The sequence below is a fragment of the Chanos chanos genome, chromosome 6, assembly GCF_902362185.1.
Source record: "Chanos chanos chromosome 6, fChaCha1.1, whole genome shotgun sequence".
Taxonomy (NCBI): Eukaryota; Metazoa; Chordata; class Actinopteri; order Gonorynchiformes; family Chanidae; genus Chanos; species Chanos chanos.
Genome location: NC_044500.1, coordinates 33,213,137 through 33,228,367, shown reverse-complemented (window position 1 = coordinate 33,228,367; position 15,231 = coordinate 33,213,137). Strand labels below are relative to the sequence as shown.

Below are 15,231 nucleotides of genomic sequence, written 5' to 3'. Positions count from 1 at the left end.
AGCCTTCCCACCTCCCCTGATGTGCGATGTGCTTATGTGCTCACTGCTCATCAGCTGCATTAAAAAAAAAAAAAACATTCATGCTTTTACACACATGAGTAACAAGACCATGATAGGATGGGGCTTACGTTGGGTATCTTCTTGTTCATCTTGAAATTAAAAAAAAAAAAAGCGAGAGATAACCATTGGGCACTTGATATAGACATGTTTCTACTCAGAGCACATTTTAGCACACCTCAGCATCTAGAATTTCAAAGTGATACTCTGAAATAACAGTTATGCATCAAATCTCATAAATCATTGAAATCTCACTCAAGTGTTTAGCGAAATGGAAGGCACAATGATAGAGAGTGCAAGAAACTGTGTAAAATGCCCCATGAGTACTAGTGACTTTTGGGAACTTTGATCAGCACTGACCTATTGACAGCAATACGAGCTCTGCAGACCAATTCATTTACTGATGCTGTGTTGAAATGTGAGCAAGTACCCTATAGTTAATAAGTGATAAAGTATCCATCCATTAAAAATCAGATGTGTGTAAACCGGTCATTGTTTGTCAAAAGCCATCATGTGATCGAGTTATCTTGGCTAAGTCAGCTAGCACAGATTATTGACTTTTGCTTGTGTCATATTAACTCAATGAAAATATTTCCAGCTTTAAATTAATTTTTTTTTGTGAGCTTTATTAATTTGAAAATGAGTACCACAAAAATTTGTGCTACTGCCACATAATATGACACTGCACACACTGGCCAACGATGTGCACAAACTTTACAAGAACTTTTTCCCCACCCTTAATTATAGATAACATTTCTGGCAAGTGTCAGCTGACAGCACTGTACCCCAGATACCGGTTTACGATGTATTATTTTGTTGTTTAATGAGGTGAGACAATAATTTAACATGTGTACCATGTCCTTACGTGCCGTTGCAACTTACAGCACAGCCACATCAGAACTTCGAACATAATAAGTTTATCTCGTAAAAGTTCTTTCATCTTACTTCATAGTATATGGTGTTCCCATCACAATACAGCTACACAATTCAGGCGGAGTTACCAAAACAACCCATGGAAAATCTGATAATACACTAATTTGCTTACCTCATCAATGTCATTAACTAGTTTCCTGTTTAGAGGAGCCCTGTGATTTCCGCATGCTCATGTGCATCATGGAAGTGAGAACACAGAAGTCTCCCATTTTAGGAAACCCATCTGCATGTTTTACATTTCTCTGTGCAATCACCACAGTGTGCCCTCTTTTGACAATTGTACTTTTTCAGGCTGAAGACCATCAAACAGAGTTTAGAATGTATCTTGTGAATTTCTGAACCCAGACTATTAAGACAATGCTTTATTTCCACCCCTTTAACACATTTTTTTCCTTTCTTTTTTTTTTGTGAGAAAACAACACTTCCTCTGGCCTTTAGCATTGTTCAAAATGTTCAGTGTATTTCCATAATGTTGTTACCAAAGCAACTGTCCCACAGCTCTTTCATCTAAGCCACAGAGAGTTTTTGTTTTCGCCTCCACATAAAATCCACCACCAACAGAGGATAAAATATTGATGTCTTAATGCTAATTAGCCAGTTGAAAGTTTGACCAGAGGAGCTCTTACAGCAGTCAGCATCTCAGCAGAACCTTCTGGGCCTCCACAGATTTGGGCCTAGACGGCCAGGACTGATCATAATCCATTCTTGAATTTTGACAATTGAACCGGTTTCTTTTTAGCGCAGGGGTATCACAGCTCTTAATAAGAGATTAGTTGTCAATCAAAGGAAAAGGTGAGCACTTCAAAAATGGTGAACTAATGAAAAGGTGATTCATCACTTTTAGAGACAAACACAACTTTGTGTAAAAGATGAGTCATCGTTTTAGTGATGGGGACTACTCCTATACGTTGGATTATCCAAAGAACCTACGTGCACAACAAAAGATTCATCTTGACACATCTCTGAGTCTCTGAACAGGTGCATTTTTCCCCTCCAATTTATTCCCTTAACATTCCCTAAGTGGATATGGCGTAGATGGATGTTGAGATGGGGATGAGAAGAAGGAGGAGAAAAGGACGTGAGCTGGCCCCTTTGGGCCTCGGTTCTGTCTGGTTGGGCACACAGGGCTTTGTGCAGGCGCACACAAGCATAGCTGCATGGTATTTTAATCCACCCAAGGGAGATGGGGTGAAGAGGTGTTTGTAAAAGGGTCGGTCCAAACCACACAGTTCAGTGGGCTCCACTCAAATGTAAACAGCAGGCCAGGGGTGTTCAGGCAGCTGATGGAGGGGGGCGGGGAGGAGGGGTCTTGTGGTCTGGTTGGGTTGAGGAATCCTTAGTACTATCTAGATAATTAACCCTTCTTCCTGCAATGATACACGTCCCCAGGGGGGCCCCAATCCCTGCATGACTCTCAAGTCTGTGTGCACATGGGGTGAAAATCTAATCCTCCTTCAACAGGATGCTTCACAGAATAATGCTATGAGGATTGCAAAACAAGTCTCAATCCATGCTTCCAGGGCAGAGGGGAGTGCACTGACTATTACTCTGAGGTTCGCATGTTTGTGCTAATGTGTTTTTCAGACACTGTGTTAATAATCTAATTTAAGGGGGAACTCTGAAATGAGATTTAAGTCTGAGGTTTTGAAGTTAAATGTGTTGCTTTTGTGGTTTAGTCCAAGCTCTTAACTTCATCAGACACCAAACAGGATAAATGCTCTTACTTGTGTAAGTTTTTGTACAGTTGTACAGTTGATCAGAATATATTCCTCTCCCCCCTGTGAGTCACCCAGAAGTCACCTCCTTTCCTCTCAGTATGACCCTCTCTCGTCTTTTTTCATTGGCTCAGGGATTAAACTGTGCAGGTTCCCATGGTGATCTACAGACCTGTCGTGGGCCAGCCTCTAAATTTCCAGCAGGAGCAGAGCTTTTTGTCTATGTGCGACACCCCTTTTCATCCAGCTACAGTTAATGGGCTGATTTATGTGTGTTTGTGGAAGTTCAAGGGCAGGCTTTCACATGAAGCATCTCAGGAGCAGAAATCAGGGAAAAACCATGAAAGGACCAAATAAACAGATCACACAAACTTTCATATCACAACATTCAGACCAACAATTTTAAACACTCACTTTGTTGATGGTCACACATGTGGTCAATGTGAAGTTGCCAAGAAAATCTCCCCAAAAGCATCATGGTGAAACCAACTTGGTTTAATTAGTCAATTCATAGCCTCAGCCTTACAAGCCCCTCAGTGGGCGTTCCTTAACTGCAGCAACCAATCAGAGGACTGCCCTCCGCCCCTTTGCATTGAGTCTGTCAAGGATTTCTTTTTTGTCTGTGAAATATTCCTCCCTTTTTTACCTCTGTTCAGTCCCATAAGCACCATCCAGACGTAGTGGAGTGTGACAAGAACAGCCATGCAGTGCGAAAAGAAGCCTTCTGCCCGAGCTTGACAGCAGCTGTATCCCACCAAAGCTCCTTCTCCACAGCAGTGCACTAGCCTGAAGGTAAGGGTCTCATTTAGAGGGACAGCATTGCCAGCCACTACAGCCTTAAAGGAGAGGGGGTGCTAGTTCTCCTTTTTGAGACGGGAAGCAGGGACACAAAAGGACAACTTCCAATGACAGCATTTATGTTGAGTGTGAATTACACAAAGAGGAAGCAGCAAGTCACTGGAGAGTTGCAGAGGGAAAGAGGCAGCACCATCTGACCCAGCGTTTGTGACTTTTTGCGTTGAATTAAAGGTGTCAAGAGGACTAAGTGTGCTGCATTTACTGCTTGAATACGTGACAACTAGCTCACCTTGAATGTCTTTATGGGAAACTCTCTTGCAGGATTAATATCAAGTGTGTTTCTAGTGTGAAGTATTGTTTGAAAACAAAAGGACAAAATAACACGCCAAAATCTTTGACTATAAAGACTTAAAAGAAAGAGGAAAAAAAGGATAAGGTTAAGAAGGATGGCGAACTCTGGGTTCCAGCTTTTGGGGTACTTTCTCGCCTTGGGTGGATGGGTTGGCATCATCTCCACCACGGTGTTGCCTCAGTGGAAGCAGTCGTCGTACGCGGGAGATGCCATCATTATGGTTGTGGCGCTGTACGAAGGCCTGTGGATGTCTTGTGCCACCCAGAGCACGGGACAGGTGCAGTGCAAAATCTTTGACTCCTTGCTCTCGCTGGATGGTGAGTATGGCCCATCAGCACTGACATCTTCGCTTTACATCCTCTTTTACAGCCTTTGCATCTGTCATTGAGCATCTCTCCTCTTGAGATCTTTGTGCCTTGATCAATCGCTGCTCTGTTTCTCTCGATACATGCTGTGTTCAAAAGGCCCCATGTATGGCATGCCTTAGCTATGTGCATTCCTGTTAATGAACATGTATTGTTATTTTCACGAAAACAACTGGAGTTTCACATTATTCACCCATATTACTGTACCCCTGTAGTGACATACACATATGGATTATATTATCTGATAGTCATCTGTCAAGTTAAAATACATCGGAGCTGACATGAAGTAATTAGATTCCTCTGTGACACACAAACAACCTCATTGAGGCAGATCATTAACTGAAGCAGTATGCAGAGGCATGGGGAAATACCACAGCTATTAATCAGGATTTTGAAATGAAGTGCCTGTGTCAGACAGTTTTGTGGGTATGTGTTGATTTGGATTTAATCAGTAGCAGCCACTCCTTGTTTATCTGTCTCTTGTCATTCAAAGAGGGAAATATTCACTGGGATTTGTGGTTTAATTTCAAATTTTAAAACAATGAGCATAGTATAGGTCAATGAATGACAATGCAGTGATGTTCAGGGACGAGCCACTAGCAGCTTTGAAATATGCTATTGACAAAATTTTTCTTTTGACTACTTTCAAAGCAGTGAGATGGATTTGCTGTCTTATTTTGCTCTTCATTGTAATAAAAGCTGCTTATTGTCTTGTTGTAATGAACAGCAGTTGTTTTGAGAAGAAAAGCCCAGTGTTGAGCTCAACAACAAAGATATGTCCAGAATGCTAAATTTGCATCCCCACACAATGCCCAGACTTTGTTTTTCTCTGTCTCACCTAAGCCTATGCTAACGTAGACACTGTGTAGATATGTCTGCTAATGTCACAAACATCAAACCCTTATTAACTCCTTTCAGACATTTCTATTTAAAACCAATGTTCTTTTCTAAAACAATAAGGCCTCGGTCAGAAGCGTACGCCGTTGTGGAATAAGCTGTTTCAAGTTTAGCCCCCAACACTGGAAAACTGACAACAGTCTCAGTCACCGTTCATTTAAAACAATGCACATATTGGAGCATTTAGTTGCTATGACTCTAATCTCAATTTAGTATCTCAAAATATTAAAAAGCGACATGTGATGTTTTGTGGTGCTGAAGGAACAGTTCTTCGTTGAGAGGTCGTACCCACGTCAAAACACACACTTGTTAACCGTTATTTCTACTCACTCAAGAAGAACAGGTGAAACAACTGAGGGTCTGCATCACAGTGTTCATTAATTCGACACTCATTCATACTGCGCAAAGAAAAATAGACACATATTCATTAATTCATAGACCTTTAAGGTCAGTGATACCAAAAGAAGATATCCTCTCAAGTCTGAGAGTTGTCCATACATCTGAACTGAGAATGTTGTGAATCCTTAACCCGATCTCATCCCATACAGGGTGATGGCTGATTCCACTGTCCCCTCCCTGGCCCACACCATTGTTGTCTTATCTTAGGTCATCTGGATGGATAGTAACAGCAATGTTCTTGCTCATGTAAATACAGGGAGCCTCCTACAAGCCTGCATTGTTTGCCTTCTCCCCCAACTCTGATGTTCTTCCTTGAATAATTGTTATTATGTATCCCACCAGCTGAGCATTGTGCAGTGCAGACGGGTCAGCCGCGCTCAGTTGCTGTACTGTGCCCTCCTGGGACATCCAGCTCTAGTCACAGGCTCTTTTATTGAGATCCCAGCACAGGGCTGGGAAAGAAATATTCCGTTCAAATGATTTTGTTGTTTAAAAGCTCATTCTAGGGGTTAGACATTTTAGAAGAGAGAGCGATTTCATTTGCACTTGAATGAAAAGTCTTGCATATGAGCTGTGCATCTTTTTGAATATCTTTATTTTAATGTTTGTCAAATAATACAAAAACCCATTTAGAAACAGTGAGTAGGTTTTGGAAAATTATGATGTCAAAAGTATCTTGTTTGAGCAAAGAATTTTCAGAGTACAGTATGACGTATGAAACAACCCACAAGTGATCTAACAATAGACAATGCCCGCCAAAGCGTGCCTTCACTCACACACACACACACACACACACACACACACACACACACACACACAAATGCAGAGTAGCAAGCATCCTCTAGTGGTATGTTGCTACTTTGCTGTAGTTTTCGATGGCCTTTTCTTTCTTTGTGCCAGGCACTGCCAACCTTTGCCTGGTCTGGAGGATTGTGGGAGGCACTGACTTTAACGGGCCTCTTTCAGCGAGGACCTTAGGATCAGAGTGGCACCCTGCTGGGTCACTCCAAATGCTCTCCTTACAAATAAAGAAATGAAGAAAGAGAAGGGATGAAAGAACGCAAAATAGAACCGCTTTCTCTTACAAACCATTAAAACCATCTTTCAAAAGGCCCCTTTCCACACATAAATCAAACATCAGAAGTCTCGCATAAGTCTCTTCTTCTCTTCTAATCTTCTTTGAAATGTCATTACACTTAATTTACTGCTTCATTTCATGTGTGTGCTAAGGCGTTTGAAGGCCACTATTGTTACATCTGTGGGTTAGCATGGTATATGCTGCACATTAATTATATATAGTTCCTCTTCTCATTAGTCAAATTATTAAATCTAGTTTCCGAATGGATTGTTAAGTGACCATATTCACTGGTGTGCTATCATCATTACAAGTTACGTGAATCTTTACATCTTAAACACTGTGTTACATCTCTCTGTCCCTAACAAAAGAGTTGAAACAACCATGAAAACAATCTCCCTTTGTGAAAAAAGCTACACTAATCCCCTCTGTGTGAAACATGTAAAAATGTCACTCCTACGGAATTATGTATGCGCTGACGCTCATGTGGGTTATCTGTGGAATTCAGTGTGGTGGAAGCTGCTGGAAGCTGCCTTGGAGACAACATGAGATATAATGCCTAGTAGTTTATTGGCACACAAACATGTTCACCCTTAGAATTAGGAAAGAGGGATCTAGAGCACTTCTTTAGGTTTGTTTAGCTAGTTTTATCAGAAAAGCACATCTTGGAGAAACATTTCAACAAGCTACAAATTTCTCCACCTGGCACAATCTAGAACTGTACCAAAATCAAATCAGTTATGGGATGAAAACTTGTATCAGAAACATTTTGGTAATCTTAATTAGAATGTTCTCTGGAAAATGATACAATTTTTCCCATAAAACATCTGACCTGTCTCGCCTTATCCTTTCCAGTTCACATCCAGACGTGCCGGGCCCTAATGATCCTGTCTGTGCTAATGGGTTTCATTGCCATCATTGTGAGTGTGGTGGGAATGAAATGTACCAAGGTGGGTGATAACAACCCAAAGACTAAGAACAGGATCGCTGTGGCTGGCGGACTTCTCTTCCTGCTTGCTGGTAAGACCTACACTCATCCTATGGCTGTTGGGCTAGAACTGTGTATGCTGTATTTCAATTTGAAAATTCCACATGTGCGCTGACCCACTAGCTAATAATCCCCCTTTGGTCTTTCTGAAACTAGAAAGATCAATTTTTAGCACTGAATGCTCAGAACAGGAAGCTTGGTTTGGTAATGACCTGCAGGATGACAATACTTAGGAAGAAGTAATTATGGGAGTGTATCTTAAGATAGCAGCTTCAGGGTGCTGTACAGATAAGGTGCATGCTCTTGCATGCCCTGACACTTTGAGATTAGCTATGGGTTAATCAACAATACTATAATATTTGTGAAATGCATGAATGTCGAATAGTACAACACTACACAAGAGCCTTCTCCACTGAATTGTTTGGACGAGTTCATTTCTCTCCATCAGTAACCGTAAATCATTTTTGTAAACAAACTTTTAATTACATTCCTTAACATTTCATAGTTCATCCTTCATTAACTTGTGGTTTGTGGAGTCCTCACAGTGTTCCAGTTCAAACCAGCTGAAAACAGGAAGTGGATTGCACAGTGGCATTTGTATTACAAATAAACAGATGGAATTTTCACTTGTCCTCACTGGTTCACTGGTCTTAATTAGAATCCATCTCTGTTTCCAGGTCTGTGCACACTGGTGTCTGTATCCTGGTATGCTACTCAAGTCTCTTATCACTTCTTTGATCCAAACACACCAAAAAATGCCAGGTATGAAAACATGTGCTGCTGACTCTTCAAAGCTATCTCTACCATGATCTATACTACAAAGAATAAAATAATTTAAAATATAATAAAAAGTATGACATTCGCAACATTGGCCGCAATACTTTACTGATTACTACCCCCCCCCCAAAATAAATCATTTTATTAATGAAAACATATGTAGTAATGTAAACATATAGCAAAATTTCTGATACAAATGGACATTGATGTTGCAGTTTCACTCTGAGTTGTAGTGAAATCCCACTCTCTGTACATTGCAGGTATGAGTTTGGCTCCGCGTTGTTTGTAGGGTGGGCGGCAGCCATCCTAACCATGCTGGGAGGGTCCTTCCTCAGCTGCTCCTGCACCAATGACGAAAGGAGAGGGCAGCAGTACTACCGGCAATCACAGCCCTCTACAGCAAGGGAGTACGTGTGATTACAAAAAAAAACAAAAAAAACAATAAAAAAACAAAAGATGCAGCAGGCAAAAGAGCCAGAGCTCCCACTCATTTACCATGATTGCACCTCTTTCTGAATCATGGTTTTACCCCCCTCCACACTCACTGATCCTAATACAGTCCTTTTAGACAGAAACAAAGTTAGACCCAAACACACACCAGCAGAGCAGTGGTACAAACTACCGCTTTCAGGACAATTTGTTCCTAATAGAGTGATCTTTGTATTTTTTACTCTTAAATATAAGCTTTTTGTCAGACGTTAAGTTATTTCTAAGAGGAACATGATTGAGATCATATTCTAATTTGAAGAGAGAACAATCTCTCTCAGCAGACCTTTTTATGAGTCAATTAGTCAGTGTTGATTGAGAGTTCATTTCGCAATGGCAACTAAAATATTTGAAAGCATTGCACTTTATTGGATGTAGAAACGTTTATTTATCAAACTACCTTAAACAAATAAGACATGATTCTGTGAGGCTGACAAAGTCCTTTACTCCACTAACAGAATGCACAAGAGGTCAGTCCAATGACTACTATACAAACATTCATTTTTCTTTTTTAAACACCCTATTGTATAACTTGTCAAATTCAGCCATTTAAACGTAAGCTGTAACAATTACAGAACAATGTTCCCATGTTCTACTCCTAAAACATTTTCTTTTTCTTCAAGTTAAGCATGTGGGAATTTTCTAGACAAAGATGAAAAAGCAAACACTCACTCTATAAGTAAGGCCCTAAGTGAACAGTGCTGTAACCTAAAAAAAAAGAATTATTGTAAAAGATGACAGTCAGAGCTTGGATTCGATGATAAAATAAAGACGAAAAATGAGAGTGAAGTATAGGGAAAGAAGACAGCTGCAGTGCCTCTCTGTTTGCCTGGCCTGTGTTCCTGCAGTCATGCACAGCCATGGTCAAACTGACACTTCATTGAGGAGGCCAGGACATATGGGTTTTTCGCCGTTCACTATTGCAGTCAAATTCTCTGGGAGAGGCCATTCCTGTCTTACACTTGAAAACATTATTTATGGTCGTGTTGACCAGTCAGTGGGGCTCCTCCATTCCATTGTGGGGACCTGGACCTTGGCTGACACCAGGGAAATAGTTTGAGCATGGGATGTAAACATGTTACTCTGTCCCCTGAAGAAAGGACAGAAGGCTCCCGTAGTAAAACTCTCTAAGAAAAAAAAACAAATACTCCGGCTAAAAGTAAACATCGCTGTTAAAATTTTAGTAATTAAAAGCAAATTGCTTACGTCTGAGATTTTTACACATTTTACAGTGGTCTCCCACCAACCATAAGAAGTCTATCATGGTAATCTAAAATTACAAAAATGGGAGATGAGAATATCTGGAAAATAGTGGAAAGTGAAATATCCAGCTGCTGTCTCTAAAACATACTGTTTGTGGCACGTCATTGATTGTAGCTTACTGAGCCATAAATACATTTGGATCCAGTGAGAGAATACCACATCATTATACAACAAAATAAACCTCATCACTAACTACCAAGGCATTCATTCTGCGCTGCATGTCACCTCCGCTCACTTTATCAGACCAATAGAATAAAATGATCACAAGGTACAATATGAAAGTTAGAACCTTATCAAATTTGTTCCAGTGAAGATCTAAAAACCCATTGAAAGTTACCATGCCCCTCACAGAATACAATTTCACTGATTGTTCTTCACCCAGCGAGATATATGTAGTCAGACACATCAAAGTGAATTCACAGATATTGAATTCCTTTGGTGTTAGGGTACAGTGTTTCACCATTCTATCTCTAATTTCCGTCAACTGGCTGTTTACAGTTAAACAGACGGCATATTGATTAAAATAAGCAAACCAACAAGTAACAAGTTAATATTTGTAAACTGTAATTCATAAACAGAAAAAAAAGAGTTTTCTGTAGATTTTAGGCATTAGTCAGACAAATCACCGACAAACCATCGTATTCTCATGTAACCGCTCACATTTATGCACCGCATGTGTTCACTGATAAATAGTTATACATAACCCAGAGCACTGTGACCTAATTCATTTTCCTCTGTAAACCTCATTCATAGAGCCAGTCTCTACATTCTTTGTTGTGACATCGGTAAGAGCAAAGGCAAACGATGGGCCACAGACATACACTTTATATGAATTCACCAGAATAATTACTGTAGAAGTGCAAGAGGGGGAAAAAAAGAGACAATATAAAACATCAGATCATAAAAAAAGCAAGAGACCCCTGTCTACACCAAACTGACCTTAGTGATATGTGAAGCCTCTGTTTATTAAGAGCATTTATTGCTCTTGTGGTGAAAAGAAGAATCGTTGTATTGAGTCATTGTCTTTGTGCATTCAAAAATTGTCCTCCTCACAGAAACTCATGTGAGATGATAACACACATCTTTGATCCTAGTACTTTTTGGGCTAATATATCCAAAAATTCAAAGCTAAAATTACCGGGATGGAATTATTAGTCATTGGTAATTAGTAATTGTTATTGGACTAAACAAATAAAGAACCGAAAAGCACATTATGTATAAGTAGGGTCATGAGCGTCATGTAGCATGCTAAACCTGACATCTATGCCCTGGGCTTCACCGGTCTTTACTAACACCACCTTGTTGCTTTGTCTTGTGAAAACATTGTTTCTTAACCGACTAACAACAGGGAGGATTAAACTGAATCAAATGGTCTTGTGATATGTCTCTCTCCAGACTTCTAATGCTGATCTCTCTTCTCTGACTGTCTTCTTCTTTTCTCTAATTCAGGGCTGAATTGTTGAGTGAGACTAGTTTCCCTGACTGACCAATCCCTCTCGCCTTTTTTCGAAGACTGTCCGAGCTCCGCTCACTATCTCTGTTTCCCTACTCCTACCTAGATTGCAAATTTGGACCTTGTCTCTTTGGCTTAAGCGTTTGTTGCTCCCTTGTCCCCTAAAACATGTTTGCGTTTTATCATCACCAGATACATAAATTATGGGATAAAACATTGTTAGCCCAAACCTGATGTAAGCTTGCCTTCCCTCCTTACTTCTCTCAGCCACTTGTGTAAATATGTATTCTTGCAGTAAAATGAGATGAAAGGACAAACCTCCAGAGCTGCTGGTGCTGTTATTGTACTGCAATTTGTGTTCAAATGACAAGAAAAAAAATGTTTCATGCCATTTAAATTCCATTAACTTGTCTGATTGAGATTAATGAAATGCTTATTTTCTGGACTATGGATATCCAGATTATTAAGAGGTGTATCTGTGCTCAGAATTTCATTTTTTTTCTTTTCATTTTCAACTGTAAATTTACTGAACCATGTTCTTTTCTTTTAAATTGCAGACCAAATGTTAAAAGTTCTCCACCAGAAAAAGGGGAGCAGTACTTGTAGTTTGGGAGAGTGGGGGACTTCGTTGGTCACAAGCTGTTTTAGATTTTGGCAACAGACAAGACACTCTCTACATAAAAAAAAACATGATATGAAAAATAATTAAAAAATGAATTACTTAAAACTTACAGAAGGATATTTCTGCAATAAACCATTTTTGTTATATATGTATCTATCCAGGTTGTAAAATGCTTACTGATGCATTCCAAAACATCTACAAGTGATACTCCACTCCTGCACATAAAGAGGATTTATGTGCCACACAACATGTAGAGGAGGTATAGCACAGCTTCTTTGTATATGAAAACAATGTCTGATATGCCCAGAGATATCCTCTCCTTTTTAAATCACACTATAGGTGAAACTTGATTCAGGGTAAATAATGATAAAACAATGTTAAAAAAAAAACAAAACAAAAAAAAACATATACGCCATTGTTGTATGTGTCTTGTAATACGCAATGTGTCATGCCATGCTTTGCTATACATGTTCTTGTTTTGCTAATTGTCATGAGTCAGAAGTTGGATATCATATCTTTAGGACATGGAACAGGTCCTCTTTGTAAAATGAAATTGTAATCGTGTTATACATCATCCATTAAATGTAAGGAAAAAAAACATTTAAAAAATGTTGCATTTAATTGACAGTTTCATAAAGAGAGCACTTACAACCAATTTGAAGTTCTGAGGAATGATGTTTTAGTGGAGTTGAAGTCTACATACAGGATTTATTCATCATACCTTATGAAATTGTGAAGTGCAGTTATGATTTGTCTTGATGAATGGGAGTTCCATATGCCATCTGGAATCATATTCAGCATGCATTGAAAGGCACTGTTCATTTAAAGGCATTTTGTTATACATGTCTTTTGTCCTTGAATGCGGTCATATTAAATGACCGATTTGTATAGTATAATCACAAATATTTCAGTTATGTGCATTTTTTTCCCACAGAGTCTGTTATCTAATATTTACAAGTATGTACTATCTCATAAAATATCATCTTTTCTGTTCCATTAGTTTTGAAATAAAATAAAACATCCATATGTTTATTGTAACGTTCTCACATTCACTGTAGATACTTACCTTCAGAAAAAATCTGAAAAAAAGAACAGGATGAAGTTACAATGGATATGGAAGATAAAAAGCAATTTATTCAAGTTATTTTGCCGGTAATTACTTATGGAGGCTTCAGAAATAACTGTGGGTACAAAAACAAAACATTAATTTGTTTTAACTGTCATGGTGATTGTCTTCCTTGTCACTATGCTAATACATAAATAAGATTGTTCTGAGACATCTGTTTAGATTTATGGGCTGCTATGCCTGTGATTGGGCAGTCGAAAACCTTAAATCTCCATTGCTGCAGCAAACGACCATTGAAAAAGCCATAATTATATGTTTGTCAGGTAATTTTGTAGTTGAGATGAAATTGTTGTTCACTGGAGCAGTATTCAAACCTGCATTATCTAAGTACAATTTAAATAGCATCCAAAAATATCCATCTAAAATCCTTAGGTTCATTTCAGAGTGTAAAAGAATTCATGCAGCACTCTGAAAGTGACTACATTGCTCCTAATGATTAAAGATAGAGATTTACTCAGATATTAACACACAGTCATCAGAAACACTATATTAAACTGAACTTGAGGTACAGGTGTCAAGTTTTTGTTCATTCATTTTGCTCTGCACTCAGAGAGAGAGAGAGAGAGAGAGAGAGAGAGAGAGAGCGAGCGAGAGCGAGCAAGAGATGGGGTATACCATACATAGCATGCATTTATAAATTTCTGTGTAAGTATTTGTTTGTCCTTCTTTGTATATTCGGTGAAGAGAAAAATAGCTGGGATGCGGATACAAACCATAACACACGACTTTGTGTGGGAGGTCTTGGCATTTGTTTCTTTTCTAATTTGGAGTTATGAAATGCATCAAAACAGCATGATAAAAACTCCAAAATGATTTATAGCTTCTTGCAATTTTGCTTAATGCTGGCAAAACAGCTCAAGATTTTGGGAAAAGAATGGTAATACACAGGATGACAGTTCAAAATGTCGAAATGGCCTATGTTTTTCACTCAAAATAAAATACGCACTTAGCAATGAATGGAAAATAAGAAAACGGAATTTTTGTATATCATGAACTACAACTACTTGATGAAGTCAGTTGTCTGTTTTGTAGCCGATTACCTCTTCTCTCTCTCTCTCTCTCTCTCTCTCTCTCCCCTATATATATATATATATATGCACATATATGTGTGTGTGTATGTGTGTGTGTTGACAGATAAGTGGATATTTCTCTTGGGTGCTGGGCTGTTTAAACACAGTGTAAAAATCTAAGAGGAAAAAAGTTGGCTGTAAGTAAAGTCTCCTGACAGTGCCTGTCTCCATTCTAATATTACCCCTGCTTTGCATCTTGATAGTCTTCAGCTCTTATTTACCTCTGCCTCTTATTTTTCATACAGCACTGTGCCCTGTAAGGGAAATTTCGAGTCCCTTGTAATGAGACTTGCTAATTCTCAGAGACCACAAACTTCAGATGTGATGAGTCATTTCTTCTTTATTTCATCTGTGTGGGAGAAGCTCACCTCAGAGGTGAAGTGCAGTTCTCACTGAGGTTAAGGCGTGCAGAGCCTTCTATACAGCGAGACAAACTTCCAAGGGCATGTGTGGCGGTATAAAAGATAACTTTTCTCATGGAGCACAGGATACTTGGTGTTCACTCCCAGGTGTTGCAGTCACACAGAGGCCTTGTCCTCTACATAATAAATGGCCATTGTTCTCACACAAAGATACATTTTACAGAATATAGTAATTAAGCAAGCACAGGTGCCTATAATATTAATACTTCATCATGACAATAGCCATGAGGCACATTGTCCTTCTAAGAGTTACAATCTTAATGCAAAGCAATATTTTTCCCACAGCCCAACTATAGTTTCTGCTTCAGTGAATTTGATGTCTTTTCAGAAACATTAGTGGAATTCCTCAGATTGAAAAAGAAGGTCATAGTACACTTGCTTCCCCGTTTCACCCAGGATGTCTCTCTGATGGTACAGTGCTGGAGAATGAATT

At 39.2% G+C, this 15,231-nt stretch overlaps 1 protein-coding gene across 1 annotated transcript; it reads left to right on the top strand.

Annotated features, from left to right (window-relative positions):
• The first annotated feature begins 3,949 nt into the window (after window positions 1–3,949).
• Window positions 3,950–12,164, top strand: cldn19 (claudin 19). Its single transcript, XM_030777754.1, has 5 exons — window positions 3,950–4,172; window positions 7,447–7,611; window positions 8,257–8,341; window positions 8,617–8,763; window positions 12,116–12,164. The coding sequence occupies exons 1-5, from the start codon at window positions 3,950–3,952 to the stop codon at window positions 12,162–12,164; spliced, it is 669 nt and encodes a 222-aa protein (XP_030633614.1).
• The last annotated feature ends 3,067 nt before the right edge of the window (window positions 12,165–15,231 follow it).

Excerpts from the sequence above, each read along its gene's own strand:
- cldn19 (XM_030777754.1), top strand. The coding sequence starts at position 3,950 with ATGGCGAACTCTGGGTTCCAGCTTTTGGGGTACTTTCTCGCCTTGGGT. Across the intron at positions 7,612-8,256 it reads ACTTCTCTTCCTGCTTGCTG|GTCTGTGCACACTGGTGTCT; the intron begins GTAAGACCTACA and ends CTCTGTTTCCAG. Across the intron at positions 8,342-8,616 it reads AACACACCAAAAAATGCCAG|GTATGAGTTTGGCTCCGCGT; the intron begins GTATGAAAACAT and ends TGTACATTGCAG.